The sequence below is a fragment of the Sminthopsis crassicaudata genome, chromosome 1, assembly GCF_048593235.1.
Source record: "Sminthopsis crassicaudata isolate SCR6 chromosome 1, ASM4859323v1, whole genome shotgun sequence".
In the NCBI taxonomy this organism is placed as follows: domain Eukaryota; kingdom Metazoa; phylum Chordata; class Mammalia; order Dasyuromorphia; family Dasyuridae; genus Sminthopsis; species Sminthopsis crassicaudata.
This window is the reverse complement of record NC_133617.1, coordinates 698,099,621-698,119,296: the sequence shown is the minus strand read 5'-3', so window position 1 is coordinate 698,119,296 and position 19,676 is coordinate 698,099,621. Positions and strand designations below refer to the sequence as shown.

The 19,676-nt window shown below is 44.9% G+C and overlaps 1 protein-coding gene across 1 annotated transcript in view; it reads left to right on the top strand.

Annotated features, from left to right (window-relative positions):
- PLXNA1 (plexin A1) overlaps window positions 1-18,917 on the top strand; it is a gene marked incomplete in the record, with an annotated part of 256,809 nt that extends 237,892 nt beyond the window's left edge. Inside the window, 1 exon segment of the mRNA XM_074283782.1 lies at window positions 12,338-18,917. Within this exon segment, the coding sequence (XP_074139883.1) occupies window positions 12,338-12,433 (96 nt within the window).
- Window positions 18,918-19,676: the final 759 nt, after the last annotated feature.

The following is a 19,676-nucleotide window of genomic DNA, read 5'->3' as shown; positions in this document are numbered from 1 at the left end:
ATTTCACCATAGCTTAAGATAGAGATAGAATAGTTTAGGATAGAGAGCTTGTCTCAGAATTGGGAAGACCTTGCTGTTACTGTATACAATGTTCTTCTGGGTCTTCTCACTTCACTCAGGATCAGTTCATGTACATCTCTCTAGGCCTCTCTGAAATCAGTCTGCTTATTAATAATATTTCATTACCTTCATATAACTTATTCAGCCATTCTCCAAAAGATGGGCATCCACTTAAGTTTCCAGTTTCTTGCCACTACAAAAAAGGCTGCCACATACATTTTTGCACATACAGGTCCATTTCCCTCCTTTAAGATCCCTTTGGGAAACAAGCTTAGTAGAGACACTGCTGGATCAAAGGGTGTGCCCAGTCTGATAGCCTTTTGGGCGTAGTTCCAAATTGCTCTCCAGAATAGCTATTTATTAGTGTCCCAGTTTTCCTACATATCCTCCAACATTTGTCATTCTCTTTTCCTGTCATCTTAGCCAAGTTGATAGCTATGAGAAAATACATAATCTTTACAAGTCTGGGTTGTGGGCACCATTATAATCCTAATTTTATGAGGATAATAGAGAGTAAGTATTCAAGATCATGCAGCTAGGAAGTATCTGAGGCTATATTTGAACTTAGATCTTTTAGTGCTCTATCCACTGGGCAACCCATCCATCTCTGAATGGATCTGGCCAGTCAGACAGTTTTGAATTTATTATTATTTAGCCCACAGCTTCTTAAACTGTGAATCATAAGCCCAGATGGGGTTTTGTAACTGAATAGGGGGGGTCATGAAAATTATGATTTATTATCAATAAAAGTTTGATTTGTGTACCCATTTTATATAACTGTATACTTGGGATCACATAAAAATTTCTCAAGCAAAAAGACAATAAGTTTTAAAAGTCCTGGTTTATCCCTCATATCTCCACAAATACAGGATGGGAAATTTTGTCAAGTCCCCCTTGGTATCTGGGTCAGTAGCTACCACCTTCTCTAAAACTACCAGGGGAGTGATCCTATCTTGGAAAAGAGAAATGAGATTGATTTGGCAGTGACTTCTTAGTGAAGGCTGTGCTGGTTCTCTCAGATCACTGTGTTTCTTTTTACAGATACATTCTAGAATTTGCCAGGAATCAAAATCAAACTCCCTGGACAATAGTATAGACTCTGTTCTCTCCCCACCTCACTTCTGCCTTGTGTATTTGCTCTTCAGTGCTGAGGCTTCAAGGTCTGTTGGAGATCACTGAAAAGTACTTTGCGATGATATTCACCTGTTCTTTCCTTAACCTTTGTTGTAGTTCATTTGGACCAGAATCCATCAAGTCCAGTAAAGTCTTCTCTTACTCCATCTTTCTTATCTCAGGTTTCACTTCTTTTTCTAGTCATTTCTCTGCTGTTCTTCCTAGTCAAAAGATTATTCTCCTTGACACAAAAAACAGAAACAATATAAGGGTTGCATTGTTCTCTCTTTTCTCCATCTGCCATTAGGATAAAAATAGTTGCTGTAATTTATCCAGCACTTTAAGGTTTACAGAGTGCTTAATGTAAATTATCTCATGACTTAAAGAGGAGGAATGACAAACTCTTGTCCAGAGATGGAGTGCACTGAGAAAGACAGGTTAAAAAAAGTATTTGTCAGTACCTTGTAATCAAAAGGGCATTGAAATAAAAGGGCTGGGGGAGGGTGAACAAGGCGCATGCATATCCACCGAGCTGATACCATCTAGGAATTACACTCAGGGATAAAGAAAAGTCATTGATGTACCAGAAGTTCATAGAAGACAGAAATCCAAGAAAGAAACCAGTAATAAAGCCCATGGCCTTCCACGTGTCAAAAAGTTTAAGCAACAAGAAAGAACTAAAAGTCTAATTGAGGGGTTTGAATTTGACCTCGTAGGTAATTATCTCTAAAATTTGATGGAATAAAACCTATCACTACAGTATGGCCTTGAATATGCAGGGCAATGGTGTCAAAAAAGAGAAAGTGAGAGGGGTGGACTGGGCACTAAACCAGCCATGAGTCCCTGTGAGCCACATACTGACTTAGAAACCTCCTAGTAGCATTATTTGTGCTTTATTGTATTTTTGCTTATTTTGTAAAGTATTTCCCAGTTATAGTTTAGTTTGGTTTGGGCAGTAATCAGGAGTACTGTGGGCTACATTGCCACCATGTTTGACACTTCTGATATAGTGAATCTTTAAACCAGTATTTATAAAAAGTCAGCATGACCTCATCAAGTACAGTTCGTGCCAAACTAATTTTGTCTCTTTTTTTGACAGGGTTTCAAAACAGATAGATGAGGGCAATACTTTAATAAGTCTAGTTTACATGGATATTAGTAATAAAGTATTTGATAGGGTGTCTTATAAGTAGTTGATTTTTTAACTTGAGTCTTGAATTTTATATTTATTTCTTAGATTCCCCAATAAACATTTTATTTGATAAAGTATTTCCTACTATTTTTATAGAAAACACGAAGTGATATAGACAAGATGATAATAAATTAAATGGATTTGGAACCAATTGAATGAATAGACTCAAAGAGTGGCCTTTAATGGTTCAATATTATCTCTTGCTAGAATGTTGCCAGTGAAGTGCCCAGAAAAGCCAGATTGCTTGGCCCTTTACTATTGATTATTTTTTGTTTTGTTTTTATTTTATTTTATTTATTTGTCAATGGCTTGGGCTGCATACTCATCAGATTCGTAGATGACTCTAAATCAAAAGTATATACTAACATTGGATAACAGAAATAAGATCCTAAGAGTTATTTTCAAAAAAGAAAAAAACAAAAACAAAAAAAAAAAAAACTTAAAACCAAAAAAACTTTGACTTATTTTTCTATAATCTTTACTCCTCTTTCTCCACTACCTAGCAGGCTATCTCTTGTAAAAAGATAAGATTGAGTTTTTAAAAAAAAAAAGACCAAAAAAAGCAGTTTGTGAAGAATAATCAGTAGAGTTGCCTATTTTTGCCGTTATTATATGCAGTGTTAGCCCTTCACTTCTGCAAAGTAGAAGGGAAGCACTTACTTTTACAAAGCCTGGGGCCAAATGTGGGCATTATCATAATTATACAGTTCGGTTTCTTGTTTTCCCTTTATATTATTATAGTCATGATGTATATTATTTTCCTCATTCTGCTTTTTTCACTCTGCAACATTTCATGTAAGTCTTCCCACATTTCTCTGAATTCTTTACATTCATCATTTGTTGCAGCACAATAATTCTGGGTTACTTTCAAGGGCCATAATTTATTGACATTGATGGGCATCTTCTTTGTTTCTAGTTCTTTGTTACTATGGGAAAAGTACTGCTATTAGTTTGTATTAGTATACATGTCTGGCTTTGTTATCCTTGAGATGCTTACCTAATTGTAGGATATCTTTGTCCAAAGATAAAGAAGGTTAGAGCATGAGAATAATCTGATAGGCTAATTATCTTATGCTTTTGTTTTTTAAAAAATCACCTTTTTAAATTCAAGAAGGTAATAGGTTTCCATGACTCTGCCCTGGGCAGACTGCTACTGCAGTACTGTTTTCATTTCTAGTAGAGGCAGTTTTAAAAGGATATTTTATAAACTGGCAAGTGCCCAGAGGAGAATAAACAGAATCGTAAACATCCTTGAATTCAAGTTATTTGGGGATCATTGGAGAAACTGGAAATGTTTAGCCTGAGAAAGATTAGATAGGGAATTGATCAATGACTTCCAGTATGAAGACTGCACTCCAAGTCTACTCTAGAATCCTTAATTCCCACATTTTGAACGATGATCTAGAAACAACCAGTACTAGAGTGAACAAAATGAGACAAATTATATCAGGACCACTGCTTTCCTCATTCTGGACTCTGATTCTGCTCACACAAGCTCAGCCTCCATTGGTTTTTATTTAGGTTTTTGTCACATTGTTACTGTCTGTTATGCTTGTGCTCTACACAAATGAGCTTTTTTACATGCATCGTTCTTCTGTAGCCATACCTTCTCCATCTTATTGGTTGGCAGTTGATTTTTTGAACCTGAGTATAGAACTTTATATTTATTCTTCTTTAGATTTTGTTGTGTAAAATTCAACTTGTGATACTTTAATGTTCTGTTAATTGTTCCAACACCTTGACTATACTTAGGCCTTCTAGGACATATTTGATAAGCACATCTCCATCAAAATCATTGATAAAAACATTCAATAGAACAGGGCTAAGCAAAAAATGTTGAGCCCTTTAAGGAATGTTTCACTTTTAAAGGAGATATTTTGGTAATTTAGAAGATTGAAAAATTATTCATTTATCCAACATTTATTGATCACCTATTATGAATGAGATTCTGTGCCTGGTACTTGGGGGAGATTGAAAGAGAAATTATTCACTTCCTTACCCTGATTATGAAAGCATGATAATTAGACAAAAGAGTTATCAGCTTGGAGAGGAAATAAGTATCTGTGAATAATTGTAATACAAGTGAGTATCATAAGAGGAGATGTTAAGTGATCATAGCTGAGAGGAGAGATTCCCTTCCATTTGGTTGTGCCTCGGTGGAAGACCACAGAAGGTTAGGGAAAACTTGCTGGTGGGACTGGCATTTGATCTGAGCCTTGCAGAGTGGATAGAGCGGAAAGGAGGAGAGGACTCATGAGGAAGAAACAGCTTGAATAGAGGTGGGAAAATATGGGGCATGTTGGGGGAGCTGAATTTAACTCTAGTTCAGGGTATAATGATAGAAGAGAAATGAAAGGTAAGGCTGGAAAAGAGCTGTAGCTAAAGCATGGAAGGCCTTGAATGTCAGGCTAAATTGTTTCTGTCCACTTAGTCACTTTGTCACCTCTCCTACGATTTTAGGTTCCCGCCTTCCCTCTCCCACCCCCCCCAAATTGTGTGGTCCCATGTGGGTAATAATAGTCAGTTCTGTCCTTGCCACAGATGCCTTGGAGAAGGGGAAGGGGACATTCATATGATGGTAATTCACATTTATATAATGCTTTAGGATTCACAAAATACCTTTCTCACTACCAGCCAAATGTTGTACAAAAAAGACTTTAGCAGGAGTTGAGCCGAACGCCTGGTCACCTCCTGAGTGGCCCTTTCAAAATGAAAGCTTTAAGCTCTAGGAGGGAGAAAGGTGGTTGATAAATGCAACTGTTTTGTCTTGTTGGGGGTTCTTAATCCTTAATCCTCTGCAGAGACAGAGTTGGATACCCTCTCAAAGGGTCACACTCTGAGAAGAAGCCAGGCTTTTTAGAAGCCTAGAACAATGGACTGCTAAGAGCTGAGCTGTCACACAGCAGTATATGGCTGAGCTGGTCTGTGGAGCCCAGTGAGGGGGTTGGCAGAGAGAAGGGGTGGGGAGAGGGAAAGGGGAGACGGAGAGAGAAGGGGAAGAAAAATGGGGGAGGGAGGAAGAAAGAGGGGAGAGAAAAGGAGAGGAAAGAAAGGGAAGAAAGACAAAAGGGAGAGAGATGAGGGGAAGAAAGAAAAAAGAGTTAGAGGGAGAAAGAGAATGGGGAAGAAGAAAGGAGAAGAGAGAGAGAGTAAGAACACACTCAAATGAAGTTTGAAGCCTTGTGTTTGAGTCATGGCATCTTGCCTTACTCCTTTGTGACCTTGGATCAGCAACATAACTCCTCTGGGTCACTGTTTCCTCATGTAAAATTAGGTAGTTGGACTATTGATTGTTCTCTGAATAGACTAACGGAGTGCCACAGTTGGAAAGGATATTCAAAGACCAAGGGCCAGCCTTCTCCTTTGTTAGAGTGGGGCTAGATGTCCCTAAGAACGCCCAGATCCTTAGGCTTCACCTTCACGTTGCACCCTAGGGACCTCTAGCCCTTTCCATCTGCCCTGAAGTGACATTTTCTTTTATGGTTGAATGTGAGCTCCTTAAGATCAAGGACATCTTGCCTTTTCTACTTGTATTCCCAGTGCTTGGCACATTGGAAGTGTTTAATAAATGCTTTTTCATTCATTCTTTATAGACTTGATCACCAATCTCTGGTCTCTTCTGGTTCTAAATCTTGTGATCCTTTAAATCTTTTCCATTAGGCCAGAGTCTGTGTGTGTGTGTGTGTGTGTGTGTGTGTGTGTGTGTGTGTGTGTGTCCCTGGGCAGCAGTTTGGTGAAACCTCTGGTCCCCTACCTCAAAATCATACTAAGAAAAAAAAAAAAGGAATCAAAGGAAATGTCAAATTTCAGTTACAGGTTAGTGAAAATAAAGATGGAAGCTTTTTCTCATCCAAGTTTATGGACCTTCTAAAATTGATCCATAGATCTTGGGGCTTCTGAAATCTGCCCAGCAGATCCACCTTGTTCAGTTCATCTGACTCCCTCCAGATGAAGTCTAGGCCGAGAGTTCACACCCATCCCTGGGAGGGCAGACATACAAGGGACAGGGACAGGAATCTGGTGCTCACCGCTCCAGGGAACGTCTCTTCTTACCAGTAATGGGATTAATAAATCGCAGCTGTTTCTTTTGTTTGTTTTCATTCATTAGACACAATTATGCAGAGCCCAACTGCAACCCATCTTTGATACAAAATGAGAGCGAATCGTGTTGTGTGTTTTTTTTTTTTCCCTGTTGTTCATTGCAATAATGTGCCGTCATTGGTGCTGAATGGGAATCATAATTAATTTTCACTTCAGGCTTTGCAGTTGCCGGTTCTCCTGCTTGGCACTGTGCACAACAGGGAAGCTTTTGCTCTGGCTCCCTGTGGCTTCCTCTTCTCTCCTCAGTGCTTTTGGGAGGCCAGGGAGGTATAGGGTCACCTGAGCCCCACCAGCTAGCTTATTAAGGCCAGGGCTCCAAGCTGGGTGAGGGCTTCTTGAAGGAGGTCTCTGTTGTCCAGCTTCTGCTTTCTCACTGGGGCTGGTTTGGGGTACTCAGCTGCAATGGAGGCGTCTCCGGGCTCGGGTTCCAGAAAATGGGAGGTTTAGACTGTGTCTTCTCTCGTGTTTCTCTACTGGCTCCTGTATTTTGTGTGGTTGTGGGCTTTCTCTAATGTCTAATCTCTAATGTCTCTGAACACACTCCTAGGTAAATCTTCCTAAAGTACAGTCTGGAGGGTGTCTTTTCCATGTGCAGTACAAGACAAGACAAAGCAAGATGATAAAATAAAGCCCCTGGGGTGTCTGACTGGAAATAATGAAAAACCCAAATGTATCAGCCTGACCTTTCATGTTCGCTGCCAACAGCCCCCGATCTTACCAATTCTAGGACCTCTAGCAGATAATTTCATCTCCAGCCAAGCCAATCTGTTGTGGAGAATTGTGGAGCCAGAAGGAACCTTTGGGGTCATCTAGTGCAAGTGTTTTTAACTTAAAGTCCCTTTAAAATGACTTAAAGTCTTTTTAAAACTTTAGTATGATCAGCTTCCTTTGTAGGTTTACATATTTTCCTTTTTATATTTAGAAACATTGTTTGGGAGAGGGTCCCATGGGGTTTATCAGACTGCCCAAAGGTCCAGGACATAAAAAACCTTGACTGTTCTAGCACCCCAATTTTATGCTTGAGAAAACTGAAGCCCAGAGAGTAATGGTGTCTTGACTGAAGCCACTCTGTTAGTTTGTGACAGAGCTCTTGCTTCTATGTCCACCTTAGTCAGTCAGTCTAAAGGGAGTCATCAGCACTGGTTATGTGTGCAACACAGTTTGACTAATCAGTGTTACTTCCTGTTACCCTGTTACCCCAAGTCATTTCCTGAATTTGCTGGAGAGAATGGAAGGTACCTGCCAGGCAGGGAAGAAGGATGGGGTTGTGTGCGGGTGGAGAGACAAATCTAACAGGATTGGAGAATGCCCCAGTGTGCCTTGGAGAGAAGGGGAGATGTCATTGGGGCAAGCAAGGATCAGGGTGCCTCTCCCTCCAGATTGGGGAGGACTTTGAAGACAGGGAGAAATCAGAGGTTTTGGTTTTGGGTAATATACTGTCAGAGTTATTGGATTTAGAGCTAGAAAAGGTCTTTCAGCTCTTAACTGTATGAACCTGGCTGGCAGTGCCCTCCCACCTCCCACCCTCAGAGCCCACCAGAACCACAAAGCAGGGCTATTGTTGAGTTGGGTGGGGCTTTGTCCTCCTTGTTTAGGCTCCAGCCCAACCCAGTGGCTTAGCCCAGCTTTAATAGGTGGGGGATGGCAGGGTTCAGACATCAGAGATCCCCAGGCAGCTGGAACTGGGGTAGGATGAACTGGGCAGATGGGGTAACTTTGTAGAGTCACAGGATTTAAAGCTGGAAGGGACCTAACCTGGTGTAGTCCAAGCAGATCCTTTTACAGTTGAGACTCTCCAATGTCACCCAGGTGGAAAACGGCACAGCTGGGATTCAGACCTTTCTCTGGGTCCATTTGACTTCTGGGTGAGCCCACGGCCTCAGCCCTCCTTGCCGCAGAGCAGCAGTACCCAAGCCATGGAGCAGTGAGAGATTCCCTTTGTGGAAGGCACAGTCTGAGATCCCCTATTTCCCTGCCAACCCCTTCATTAGCTAGCAATTGATTTCCAATTACACACCCGATGAAATGGTTCATCCCATTGACTCGAGGAGCGGAGACCAAGGGGGTGCCTCGCCAGCTAATTGTGAAAGTGTGTGCCAAGGCAGATGGGGATTTTTCAAGGAACTTATTATTCAACCAGAAATACCTGACTCTGGGGCTCAGTCAAGGAAGCATTTTCTAAGGTCCCTGGCAGCAACATGGTGAAACATAAAAGACACTGGATGGGTAGCCAGAGGGCCTAGATTCAAATTCTGACTCTGCCCCTTCACTAACTGTGAGAATCTCATGGAATTAGACAACTTCTTTAGCCCTTTCCATCTCCAAAATTGTGATCCCATGACCCTGGCCAACTACATGGGAATTCCACATTTCCTCCTTATGTATCGGGAAAGACTCTACTGCTGTTGTCAAGCAGGCCCTGCCTTTGACATCAGACTGTCGGCTCAGATGTTCTGGCAGCAAGTTGCTGGCAGAGCTACGGGCAAGTCCCTTCTTTCTTCAGATCTCCATTTCCTTCCTTTGTTAAGTGAGGGGAGTGTGTTAGATTCCTTCTAGAAACCCTTTTTGTTTTAATAGTAAGTAACCAGCTAACTTACACCTAGCCCCTCCATGAAGTTTCCTCTGAAAATTGTATCCCTCTCTTTCTTTTTTCTGGTCTCTTTGGAATCCAGAGTAAATATTCTTAGAATGTAAGCCCCCTCAAGAACAAGAGCTATTTCCCCAACTCTTAGCATAGATAGCTAGGGAGAAGAACATTTAAATAGGTAGATATATTAGATGGATCGAAGAGTTAGAAGAGATATGGTAAAAGAGTTAGAAGTAGCTGATAGAAGAATAAACAAAAGGTCAATGATAAGAGAGACAAGAGGTGATAGAAGAGATGGGTGGCTAGATAGGAAAGATGGAGAGAAGACACAGAAGAGTTATAGAAGAGAGAAATATTAGAAAAGATCAATGATGAATACAGATAGGTAGACAAGTTAGACAAAAAGATGGAGGTAGATGAGATAGATGGGAGAAAAATAGAAGACATCAATGATAGAAGAAAAGACAGAAAAGATTGATCATAGAAAAGATAGATAGGAACGATGGGTGGAAGAAGAGTTAGAGGATAGAAGAGCTCAAGAATTGATAGGACATTTATTAAGCACATACTGTGTTTCAAGAACTGCTGATCTGAGGAGTTATCCAAAAAACCCAGTTCCTATTCTCAGAGAGCTTAAATTCTAAACAGAGAAGAGCAATCATGAAGAAGAATTTAAAAATGGGGCTAAGTTTCAGCCTTCAGTTCAGAGAGCAGCCTTGAGGTGGAGCATCCCCGGGAGGATGAGGCAGCAGGCAGGGACATGGAGCAGCCTGGAGCCCAAGATGAGTTGGGATGGGGAGTAGTCAATGTGCAGTGGAAATTTTGTTAGTTGGAGGACTTAGTTTGAAGCCTGATCCTGTCCTTTAGCAGCGTGACCTCAAACAAGTTATTTCACTGCTTTGGACCCTCCTTAACTATAAGTACGAGAGTAGGCATTAATCCATCTCGTTGGAGTGGTGGTGATGCTCTGAAATAGGGACAGAAGAGCATCTGCTGTTCTCGGAAGGTCTTCTCACCTCTTGCTTTATGTGCTATGGCCAATTGAATGGAAAAGCTGGATTTGGGAACCCGAGTTCAGATCCTAGGGCTTTTGTGACCTCAGATCATTTGCCATCTCTGGGCCTCAGTGTTTCCGTCTATCAATGAGACAGTTGTCCTGGCTGATTTTCAGAAGTTTCTTCTTGTTCCTTTCTCAGCCCCCAAAGACTACCTCTTTCTGCTGTCTTGGTCTGTGGCTCCCTTTCTGACTCACAAGTTGCTCTTATGGCAAGAAATTCTACCTTTTCACAAAGACTTTTTTCTATTGATCTGTTTTGTGTGGGTTTTTTTGGACACAACAGGCACTTTCCCAACCAGTGGTCAAACTCCCTACCCCACTCCCTACAAAGAACATTCCCAGAAAACAGTTAAACAAAACTTGCTACCGGTGTGAAGGAGACTCTTCATCTCTTTCCCCTTTTCATTTACTGCTGGTTAAGAGACAGGAGGAATGGATGGGTGCGTTAACTAATAATATGATACCAAAATTGTCCATTGTCTCTGACCCAGTTCTGTTGACTCAGTGCTGTCTTTATCTCCTGGTCTCCATTGTGTATATTGTAGTCAAGGTTCCTTTATTTTTTAGCTGAATCCTTTTAACTGCACCTCAAGCTCCTCTTCCCTAGAGGTGACTTTTAAATGGCCTTCATCAGAACATAACCTTCTCTCTTCTGGGGGCCTCAGCTCCTTCAGTCCTTAAACTCCCTGTGGATCTGATTTTCCAGTATTGGTTGAACTTTGATGGCCTTTCTTCCAACCCTACAAGTTTCTTTGCTTCGATTATTCACCCTAAGTTTGATGCGTGCTTTCCTCGGGTGCTAAGCTTTGCTTGTGGCTCTCAGGAGAAAAAGAAGATCAGATTTCTGGCTTCAAAGGTAGCTTCTGACCTCAACAGCTAGGCAGGTGGGGGACCTGAGATATATTTGCAGTCATCCAGTTGGGGGTCTTGCGCTTCCTCCAGTAAATGAAGCATCCTGTTTTTTATTGGTTGAGGTTACATAAATAGGAGATTATTAGTCGTAGCTTATGAAGGGAGGCTTTTTCACGAGTTGGGATATATGGTATCATGAAGACAAATATGGGGAATTCTCTTAATAAGAAACTACGTCCACCAATGCAGACTCCCTCCTTCCAAATTATGATCTAAGAGAATTGCTCAGGGGATTGAGAGGTTAAGTGCTTTGCCGAGATCACACAGCCGCTTTCTCAGGGGAGTTTTGGGGCCAGCTCTTCACCTACTGTGTCTCATTGGATCTAGACCTTATGGATCTTCTAGTCCAGTTCCTTCAGGTTGGGGAAACAGAGGCTCACTCGCCCATAGTCACAAAGCTATTAAGTAGCAAAGGCTTGAACCATGCATAGGACCATAGAAGAACCATTGCTGGTCCTCTAACTGCTAAGCAGATTGAGACTCGGGAATGGACTTGTCAGGTTCTCTGATTCCAGATCTGGAGCTTTCTCGACTACTTTCTCTCACCGTTAGTTTTTGGACTCTGTGAGCAGGAATCAGAGGGGATGAAGCCTTCTCAGGGGCTGACAGGTCCGGCAAGGTGGGGCTTCCTAATCACCAAGAACAAAACATTGATTGGTCAGAGTTTGTAGCATGGCACGGTCTCATTAATTCCACAATGTGTGGTGAGACTTTCTCAGTGTCTGGACCACATGGATTGAAATGCCATTGGTTACAGCATAGATCAGTTGTCTCAAAATAGAAACTGGTCCTTGCAGGTGCTGTATTGAGTTAGAAAACCACAAGTTAACATTTTTTATGTTACATTGTATTTTTATTATTGTTATTATTGCTGTTCAGTGTTTCCCCAGTTACAGTTTAATCTCTTTTCCATGAATTGTGGAGTTTTTGCAGAGGCAGGTTTGACACCTGACCTATAGGACAGGGCTTTCCTGTTAGTTGATGATTATTATAAGATGGGGCTTTTTGTAAGATTGGACTTGCAAAATTAGTCTTATGGGTCTGGGAAAATCAGTATTTGGCCATGTGGAAGGACCTTCGTGAGCCGGAGATAGTCTGGATGACATCATTTCCCTGAATTATTTGCCAGTCTGGGTGAGACTCTTCTAGAAGTGGGGGGCTTCCCAGCAGAGTGCAGAAAGGAGGGCCATGTGCAGGATGGCGACTGCCTGGAAGCCTGGTGCAAGGATTGCGGGCTCCCTCCTACAACCCGGGATTCTCTCCCAGTGATTTCTGCAGCCTCTCCCCTCATTCTCTCCTTCTTGTTTGTCCCCAGATCTTGGCTGCTTTGGAGAAGGATGAACAGGCACGGAAGCAGCGGCTCCGGAGTAAGCTGGAGCAGGTGATAGACACTATGGCCCTGAGCAGCTGAGAAGTCCTGGAGGGCTCTTGGTGACTTTTTCCTAGTGGCAGACTCTGAGAACCAGAGAGAAAGAGACAGAGAGAGAGGCCGGCAGCGGGGGCAGGGTGTCTGTCCCCCACCCCCCGCCGTGCCGGGGGAGCACAGGGGACCACGCTGCATTCACCGGAGCCCCTCCCTGAGCCAGCCAGCACCGCCAAGCCAAGGGAAACGCCAACACTCTGTCTGCCGAGGAAGGGAGAAGGACAGAACCCACTCGCCCGCCCGACTGCTGGAGGGAGAGAGGGAGAGGGACCTTCCCAGGCAGCGGCCCATGGTGGGATGCAGAGAAGGAGGCTGCAGTCACTTGGCAGGGAGGCAGCGGCCGTCACGCCTCCACCGCTCCCTGAAGGCTGGCACAGTGGGAATGGTGCTCCCTGTGGGGGGTGATGCTGGGGGAGAGGGTGGGCATCGGGGAGCCTCCCCTCCGTTCCCCTCCCCCTCTTCCATGGAGGGTTCAGATTTTAATTCCTCCAAATGTGACTGTTTTCTTTCACTCTCTCATCTGTCCCCCCTGGGTCCGGTCCCTCCCCTCCCCCTCCCTGTCTTTCTCATTTACCTGCTCTATTTGCACAGCTTACAGAACATCAGAATTTTCCTTTTACAAATCCACAAATAGAAAGGAAAAATGTAACGAGAAAGGTTTTATATATGATGTGAAATTGGCTTCTCTCCCTCCCATCTCCAAAATGAGAGGGGAAACCTTTGAGGTGGTCGTCAGAGCCCCAAGCAGCACAGAAAAAGGGAGGGGTGCCCGTAGGGGCTGAAGTTTCCTGTCTCGTAGCACGCGTCATCTGTGTAACCCTCAGCACAAGCGGGAGAGAAAAGCACTGAGCTGCTCCCAGACCGAGTTGGAGAATGGCAAAGGCAGCTCTGGGGAAGCATGGGGCTTTGGGAGGTGGCAGGTGGGACAGGCAAGATGTGGCCACTTCTGGGTCCCTCTGCACTCCTGCTTCTTCCTCCCCAGTATCCCAAGCCCCAGCCTGGTCCCTCCCCACGGACTTCTCAAATTAGCGACCTCCCCTTGAAGGGGCTTGGTGGGAGATTCATGTCTCTGTTGCTGCAGGGTCCGTATTCTGGCTCCAGACAGAGTCATTCAGTAGAGGGCTTTGCCATATCTGGAGCTCCCTGTTTGCCCGACCTCCTTCTGGGAAAGGGCCTGGCGCCTCTGGCCGTCCACTTCCCCAGATTACCTCGGTCCTGGGCTGTGGTCATGTGACCAGAGATGAGGAGAGGCAGAGAGAGCTACCCCCCTTTCCATCCCTCACTTAGGCTGTTGGATAGAGGCGAGGCAGGTTCTCAGCTCCCTTCCTCGCAGGACTGAATCACGACCCCTCATTTCTTCTGGTTGAATCACATTGACACTGGCTCCAGAGGATCCTCCTAGGCCTGGATGGGAAAGGGAGGGGAGCAGTTCTCAGCCAGGTCCACTTGCCTGTTCCCCAGTCCTGGGGACCCTTGTTAGAACTGGGCCTGTCAGTGGGTCTGAGAGAGAAAGGGGCAGCAGCAGTAGGCTCTTCACATGAGTTTGGGGGCAGAGATGTTTTGGCTAATGGTGAGAGGGAATAAATCACTCCGTTTTGTCTGGCCCCAGTCTTCTGTCATCCTTGAGTCTTCCCCAGCAGCAGCTGGCCACAAGCTCTGTTCTCTAGGCCTAACTAACGGAAGAAATACAGAAAGAGGGTTTCCCGTGGATTCGATTAGAAGGTAGACTGGCGAGCATGGCCCTTGGACCTTCCCGCCACCTTCCTCCTCCATCATCTCCATTCTCATCGCACGCCATCGCCGCCATCACCATTCTCAGGAACGCCATCACCCAGCGCCATGGTCACCGTCCCCAAGGTTACTCCTGCCAACTGTGCTTGAAATTCTTCTTTCCTCTCTCAGAATCCCCAACCAAACGAGTCCCTTTTTTGGCCTTGTCCCCCCGGGGACGTCTATTTTTAACTCATATTTTCTGTGCAACTTATACCACAATAATTCCTATGCTCAACCATGGGAGGCCGTCTGTTGCCTGTGGAAGTGCTTGGGGATCTCCCAAAGACCCCCAGGACCTATGGTTGAACATCACTGTCTAGGTATTTATTATACCAGTCATTAAACCAACTCCCCACCAATCTAGGCCAAGTGTGGCCAAAGACAGCCTTTGATCTCTTCTGGTGCAGGCCGAAAACTTCATGAGACTAGCTCTTCAATCTGTTCAGAGTGTCTTTACTTCTGTCTCTCTCTGAATCTCTCTCTCTATCTCTGTCTCTCTCTCTGTCTCTCTGTCTCTCTCTGTCTCTCTGTTTCTGTCTCTCTTTCTCTCTCTTTCTGTCTGTCTTCTTTCCTTTCCTCTGTCTTCCCCTCTTGTCCTCTCTTCCTGGTGGTTTCCAAGTTCCTGTCCAGTCTGAAATCTGGCACCAAGTGGTGAACCTCAGAGTGGAGATGGGATTTGGGGGGAGGTTTTGGGTTTGCCTTTTTTTTTAAGAGGAAAGAAAGAAAAGAGAAAGCCTGTTTGGTTCTCATACAGTGGTTTTACTGGTGAAGACCAGAACCACAGCTGGGAGAGTGCTCCCTCAGTTACCCAGCCAGGCCAAGATGATGCTGTTCACAATATGTATTGCTGCTGCCTCAGCCTCGGACCACAGGGAGCCAGGCCTGTCCTCCAGTGGGCCATTCCAGTGACCCCGAGGGACTTCTCAGTGTCCGTTCATACCCTCAGTGACCAAGTAAGAACAAATGAAGTTTTTAATTCAAAAATAGAGAATTGTGTGTATATATATATAAATATATATATGTGGTTACAACCTAAATCTCCAGCCCCAGGAGGGTCCTGTATAGTTGACTAAAGAAGATAATTTAGGGGAAAAAAAAGGAAAAAAGATATAGAATAAGAAAATTAAACCAGTGAGAAAAATTTTAAAAAAGAAAAACAAAAACAAAACAAATATACCAAATGGTCTGGAAGGAACTTCCAAGAGTTTATCACCAAGCGGAACAATCTTTGAAGCCTGAACACCTCTCATTATGCGGTGATTTCGGTTTTTTTTTTGTTTTTTTTTAAACTTCAAGGAGGAAGAAAAAGCTACCCCAAGTCCTCAGAAAGTCCGGGACGTCATAGGACCCGCGAATTACTGCATGAGCGTGCTAGATTTTAGTCTGAGTTGATCTTTTTAAAACTGCAAGTGTTGAATACTAGAGGTTGTTTAGACCTTTTTTATTATTATGATTTTTAATTAATTTGTCACTTCTTGTAAAAGGAAAAAAATGGATGAAAGTAGACTTACCTTCTCCAGTTTACTTCTAAAATGGTACTAAAAGTTTCTGTGTACTTTAAGGGACAGCTAACTGTGACGGGACCAGCAGTCACCACTCCTTGTGGCGCCTGGACTTTCCCAAGTGGTCTCAGGAAGGCCCAGAGGAGGGAGAACTCTTGCTTCTCTGAGGTGACTGGGTTCCTTGATGATGGGAATCAACCCTGGGAGGCTAGTTCCAAAAAGTAGGTTTCCACTGTTTGTGAAGACTTGGGTCTAAAGGGAAAATCCCTCAATGACCTAACTAGAATTTTTGGTTCTTTTTTTTTTTTTTTTTCCTTTTGCTCACTGGATTCCCCCCTGCCCCCCTCAGGGTTCTTCTCCCCACCTTCTGCTCCTATTGGATTTAGTGATGGTTGGGGCGGTCATTTAGAGTCCCCCCAAAAATGGGGGAGGGGAAGTAACTTTGGAATCGATGCTGATCTTTGATTCAGGAAATCCTCATTCACCATTAAGCTAGTGGGAAACATGACAGATGAGGAAACCAGTTGTGAGGCTCCAGAAACGAGATGGAGATTGATGCTTAGGGACCACTGTTTCCAGTTCTGTTGAGTTTTTAATGAATTTGGATAAAGACTTTCCCCAAGCCAGTTGGCTTAGCTTGGGTCTCAGTTATATATTCCCTTTGATTGAACCCTTTAGGGATTCAGAGCAAGTTAAAGGTTAGCATGTGGTCTTATGGTCCCCACCCCACTCCCAATTTCCCTCCTGCAAGACCCTGGAAACCGAGGTTCTGGGCCAAGACTTTGGTATCGATAAGGAAGAGGATTTCTGTAGCTAACCAGCTTTGCTCTTGAGGGATCAAAATTAAGTTCAGTCCTACAAGGCTCCTGGGAGAAAGGGCTAGACAGAAGCCTCCTATTTTAAATGACCTCTTTGATCATTTTGCAAATAGTTGAGGAAAATGGCTTTGCCCTGGATATGTCCCTTGGACTGGCCCATGTTCCTATCATCAGCAGACATTGCTCTGAGTCCTGCATGAGGGGTGCTCGGGCTTCCTAAAACCAGACCTTGCTCATTCACAAAAAAAGGACTGATGGCAGTTGGGCTGACACTTCCCTTTGTGTTACCTGGCAAGGATTTAAGTCATTTGGGGGAGGGGAGCAGGGGGCATGTTTAACCTACTTGAGATTGGCTTCAAGCTTCCTCAAGCACTTTAGAAGCTTCCATTTATACAAATGATTGACAATGCTAATTATAAACCATTCTTATCTATTCATTAAAGCCAGTCCCCTAAGGATTCTACTAGGGAGTGCTTCCTCTGCCTGGTTCTAATTACCATACCTACTTAAAAGCAGGAAAGCCACATTTTTCTTAAGTCTGTAACTCATACTGCAGCGTGTGTGTGGGAATACCTTTGGAGTCATATTAGCTGTGTCATCTTGGGCAGATCACGTCTCAGAGCCTCCCACACTCTCCAATTTGTCCACTAGGATTTCCCTACACCCCCTCCTCCCCAAACACATCAAACCAGGCTTGCCTCTAAGGCAGCTCCCCTTGCCCCAAAGCCCAAACCCATGAATTAGAGCTAACAGAGTCCCCTTCTCCCATAGCTCCTTCTGCTGCCCCTCGCAGAAGAGTCAGCTTCAGGGCTATTGCTGGTTGTAGGGGAAGAGGGAGAAATGTGAGCTCTTGAGTTCTGTGTCCTTTTCAACTTTGGCTTCCAGGGTCCCCTCAGTCACCTGGGTTATACCAGGGTCTCCCTCCACTCTCGGCAGATTTGCTGGCTTTGGGTTGACTTAATTCATTTTTTCAGCCAGGGAGTCCCAAAGTCAGGCCAGAAGGGCGAGTGTAAAAACAACTCCAACTGTAGGTGGGTGGAGCAAGAAATCTTGGGGCCAGAATCCGCCTTGACCCAAACTCCCTGACCTCGCCAGGTCACTTCTCTCTGGACTTTGGTTTGCTCCTTGGCAAAATAGGGGGAGGGGGAAAGGAACTGAGTGCAAAGGAGCCCTGTGGCCCATCTCCTAATAACAGCTTGGTGAGGAGGGCAGGGAGGATATTTTGAAGAAGATCTAATGGGTGCAGCAGCTCCTCACTGCAAGATTCCCGCTGGGCAAACACAACTGCCTTTTCCTGTCCTCCAGTAGAGACAGGAACCTCTCCAAGAAAGCTCCAAGGGGTCTTAGAAGCAGGAGGTACCACACGGGTCATCTGTGTTTCTTTGCCAGAGAGAACGGGGGCATTGGGCTGGGTCTTCCTGCCATCTCTAAGGAGACCTGAATCTACCTCATGCTTCCCTCTCTGTGCCCCACAGCACTGACCCACGCCTTCCCGGAGCCTCCTTGACCGCTCCACCACACCGCTGGACGCTGTGCTCCTGTGCGTCCGGCCCGGAGGCCTAGTTGGCTGCTCTCGCCTTGGTCAGTAGTCTCTGAGAATTGCTTCAGCCCCAGAATTCCTCCCTCCTCTCGCTCCCCTCCTTCCCCTGACCAGCAGCCTCTGGGCCTGAGCCTTTCTGCCCTGAGCTGAGCTCCCCCGAAGCCTCTCCGGCTTAGGAAATCCTGCCTTGGCTGGGTCTCTGAGAGCCCGGGGTCACTCCCGGGCCCCTGGGAGATTTTAGTGCAAGGCGAGCCCATGGTTGTGAGCGGACCCACAAGTTAGTTCCATCGGGGAATGGCAACTGTCCTTAACGACGTCCTCCTGGAACACCCCCCCGTGTGCACACGCATGCACACAGCAGGGAAAACAGCACGGCACTGCCTCTCTGAGCTCCACAGAATCCATGGGGCCCCCTCCCGAGATAACCAAATTTGTATCCGCTCCATTTTCTGTCATTCAGCCTCTGGAGGAAACCCTCCTGTCCCCCCTCCCCGCTCTCCAGCCCCCCAGTCTTGGAATTAGCGGCTCAAATCTGGCCTCACCAGATCGGATAGATATATTTAGAGAGAGATTTATATTTTTAAGATGAAGCGCACAATTAGCTGTCCCTTAATGTCGTCGTCCACATTTCAAATGGAGAGAAGACAGATGGTTTTGATGGTCTGATCAGTGGTTCCGATAAACGTTACTCAGTCGCTCCACGTTGGAAGTGGTGGGGCCCACGGCTCCCCGTGCCCCTGGATTGTGTAAATATCCCGCTATTTCCTATTTTAATGTTCTTCAGATTTAGTACTTGTAAATAAAAGCGCATCAAGGAGAGATTAAACATTTTTGCTAAAGCCCGCGTCTCCTGGTGTTATTTCTTACTGGGCCCGCCACTTTAACTGTGCGGGGAGACTGGTGCTGGGGAAGGGATGGGGAGGGGAGGGGGACTGGTCTCCCTTCCTCCGAGGGGCTCATTCTGACGGGCGAGAGGACTGCAAAAGGAGCAGGAACTTTGAGAAGACAACCTGATGGTGACTATAGGTGCAAAGTCTTAACAAGATTGCTAAGTGCTGGGATACAAATAAAAATACAGGCCCACCCCTCAGGAATTTATGAGGGAAGGCCACAAACCAGGAAAGAAGCTGGAAAAAGGGCGGCAATTGCCCCCTCCAGGCGTATCTGGGATAATGCCCCTTGGAATATCAAATCTGAGCCGAGTTCTCTGTGAAAAATGGAGTTAACCTGGAGGTTTATGAGCCTTCTATAAAAGGGAGGCTTTCGAGGGAGTTCAGTGCTCTTCAATCAGTGGGAAGAGGCACTGGAGGTGAATTAAGAAACTTAAGTACTTAAGAGATAACTAAAAAGTGGGAAGGAGCAAAGGGATTCACGGAAAGACATGGTGAAGAACCCTGAGAGGAGCAGCATGAGCTCGGCTGCACAGGCACTTCCCCAAAATGATGGTTCCTAGAGGAACTCACCAATCAGAGGAGGGGCCGCAGGGAGGAGCATCTGAGGCATGATGACAAATTCTAGAGTTAGCAGAACGCCAGGAAGGGTGTTTCCAGAGCCGGAGAGCTCTATTTTGTATGTCCAAGATACCTAGGGACGCCCTA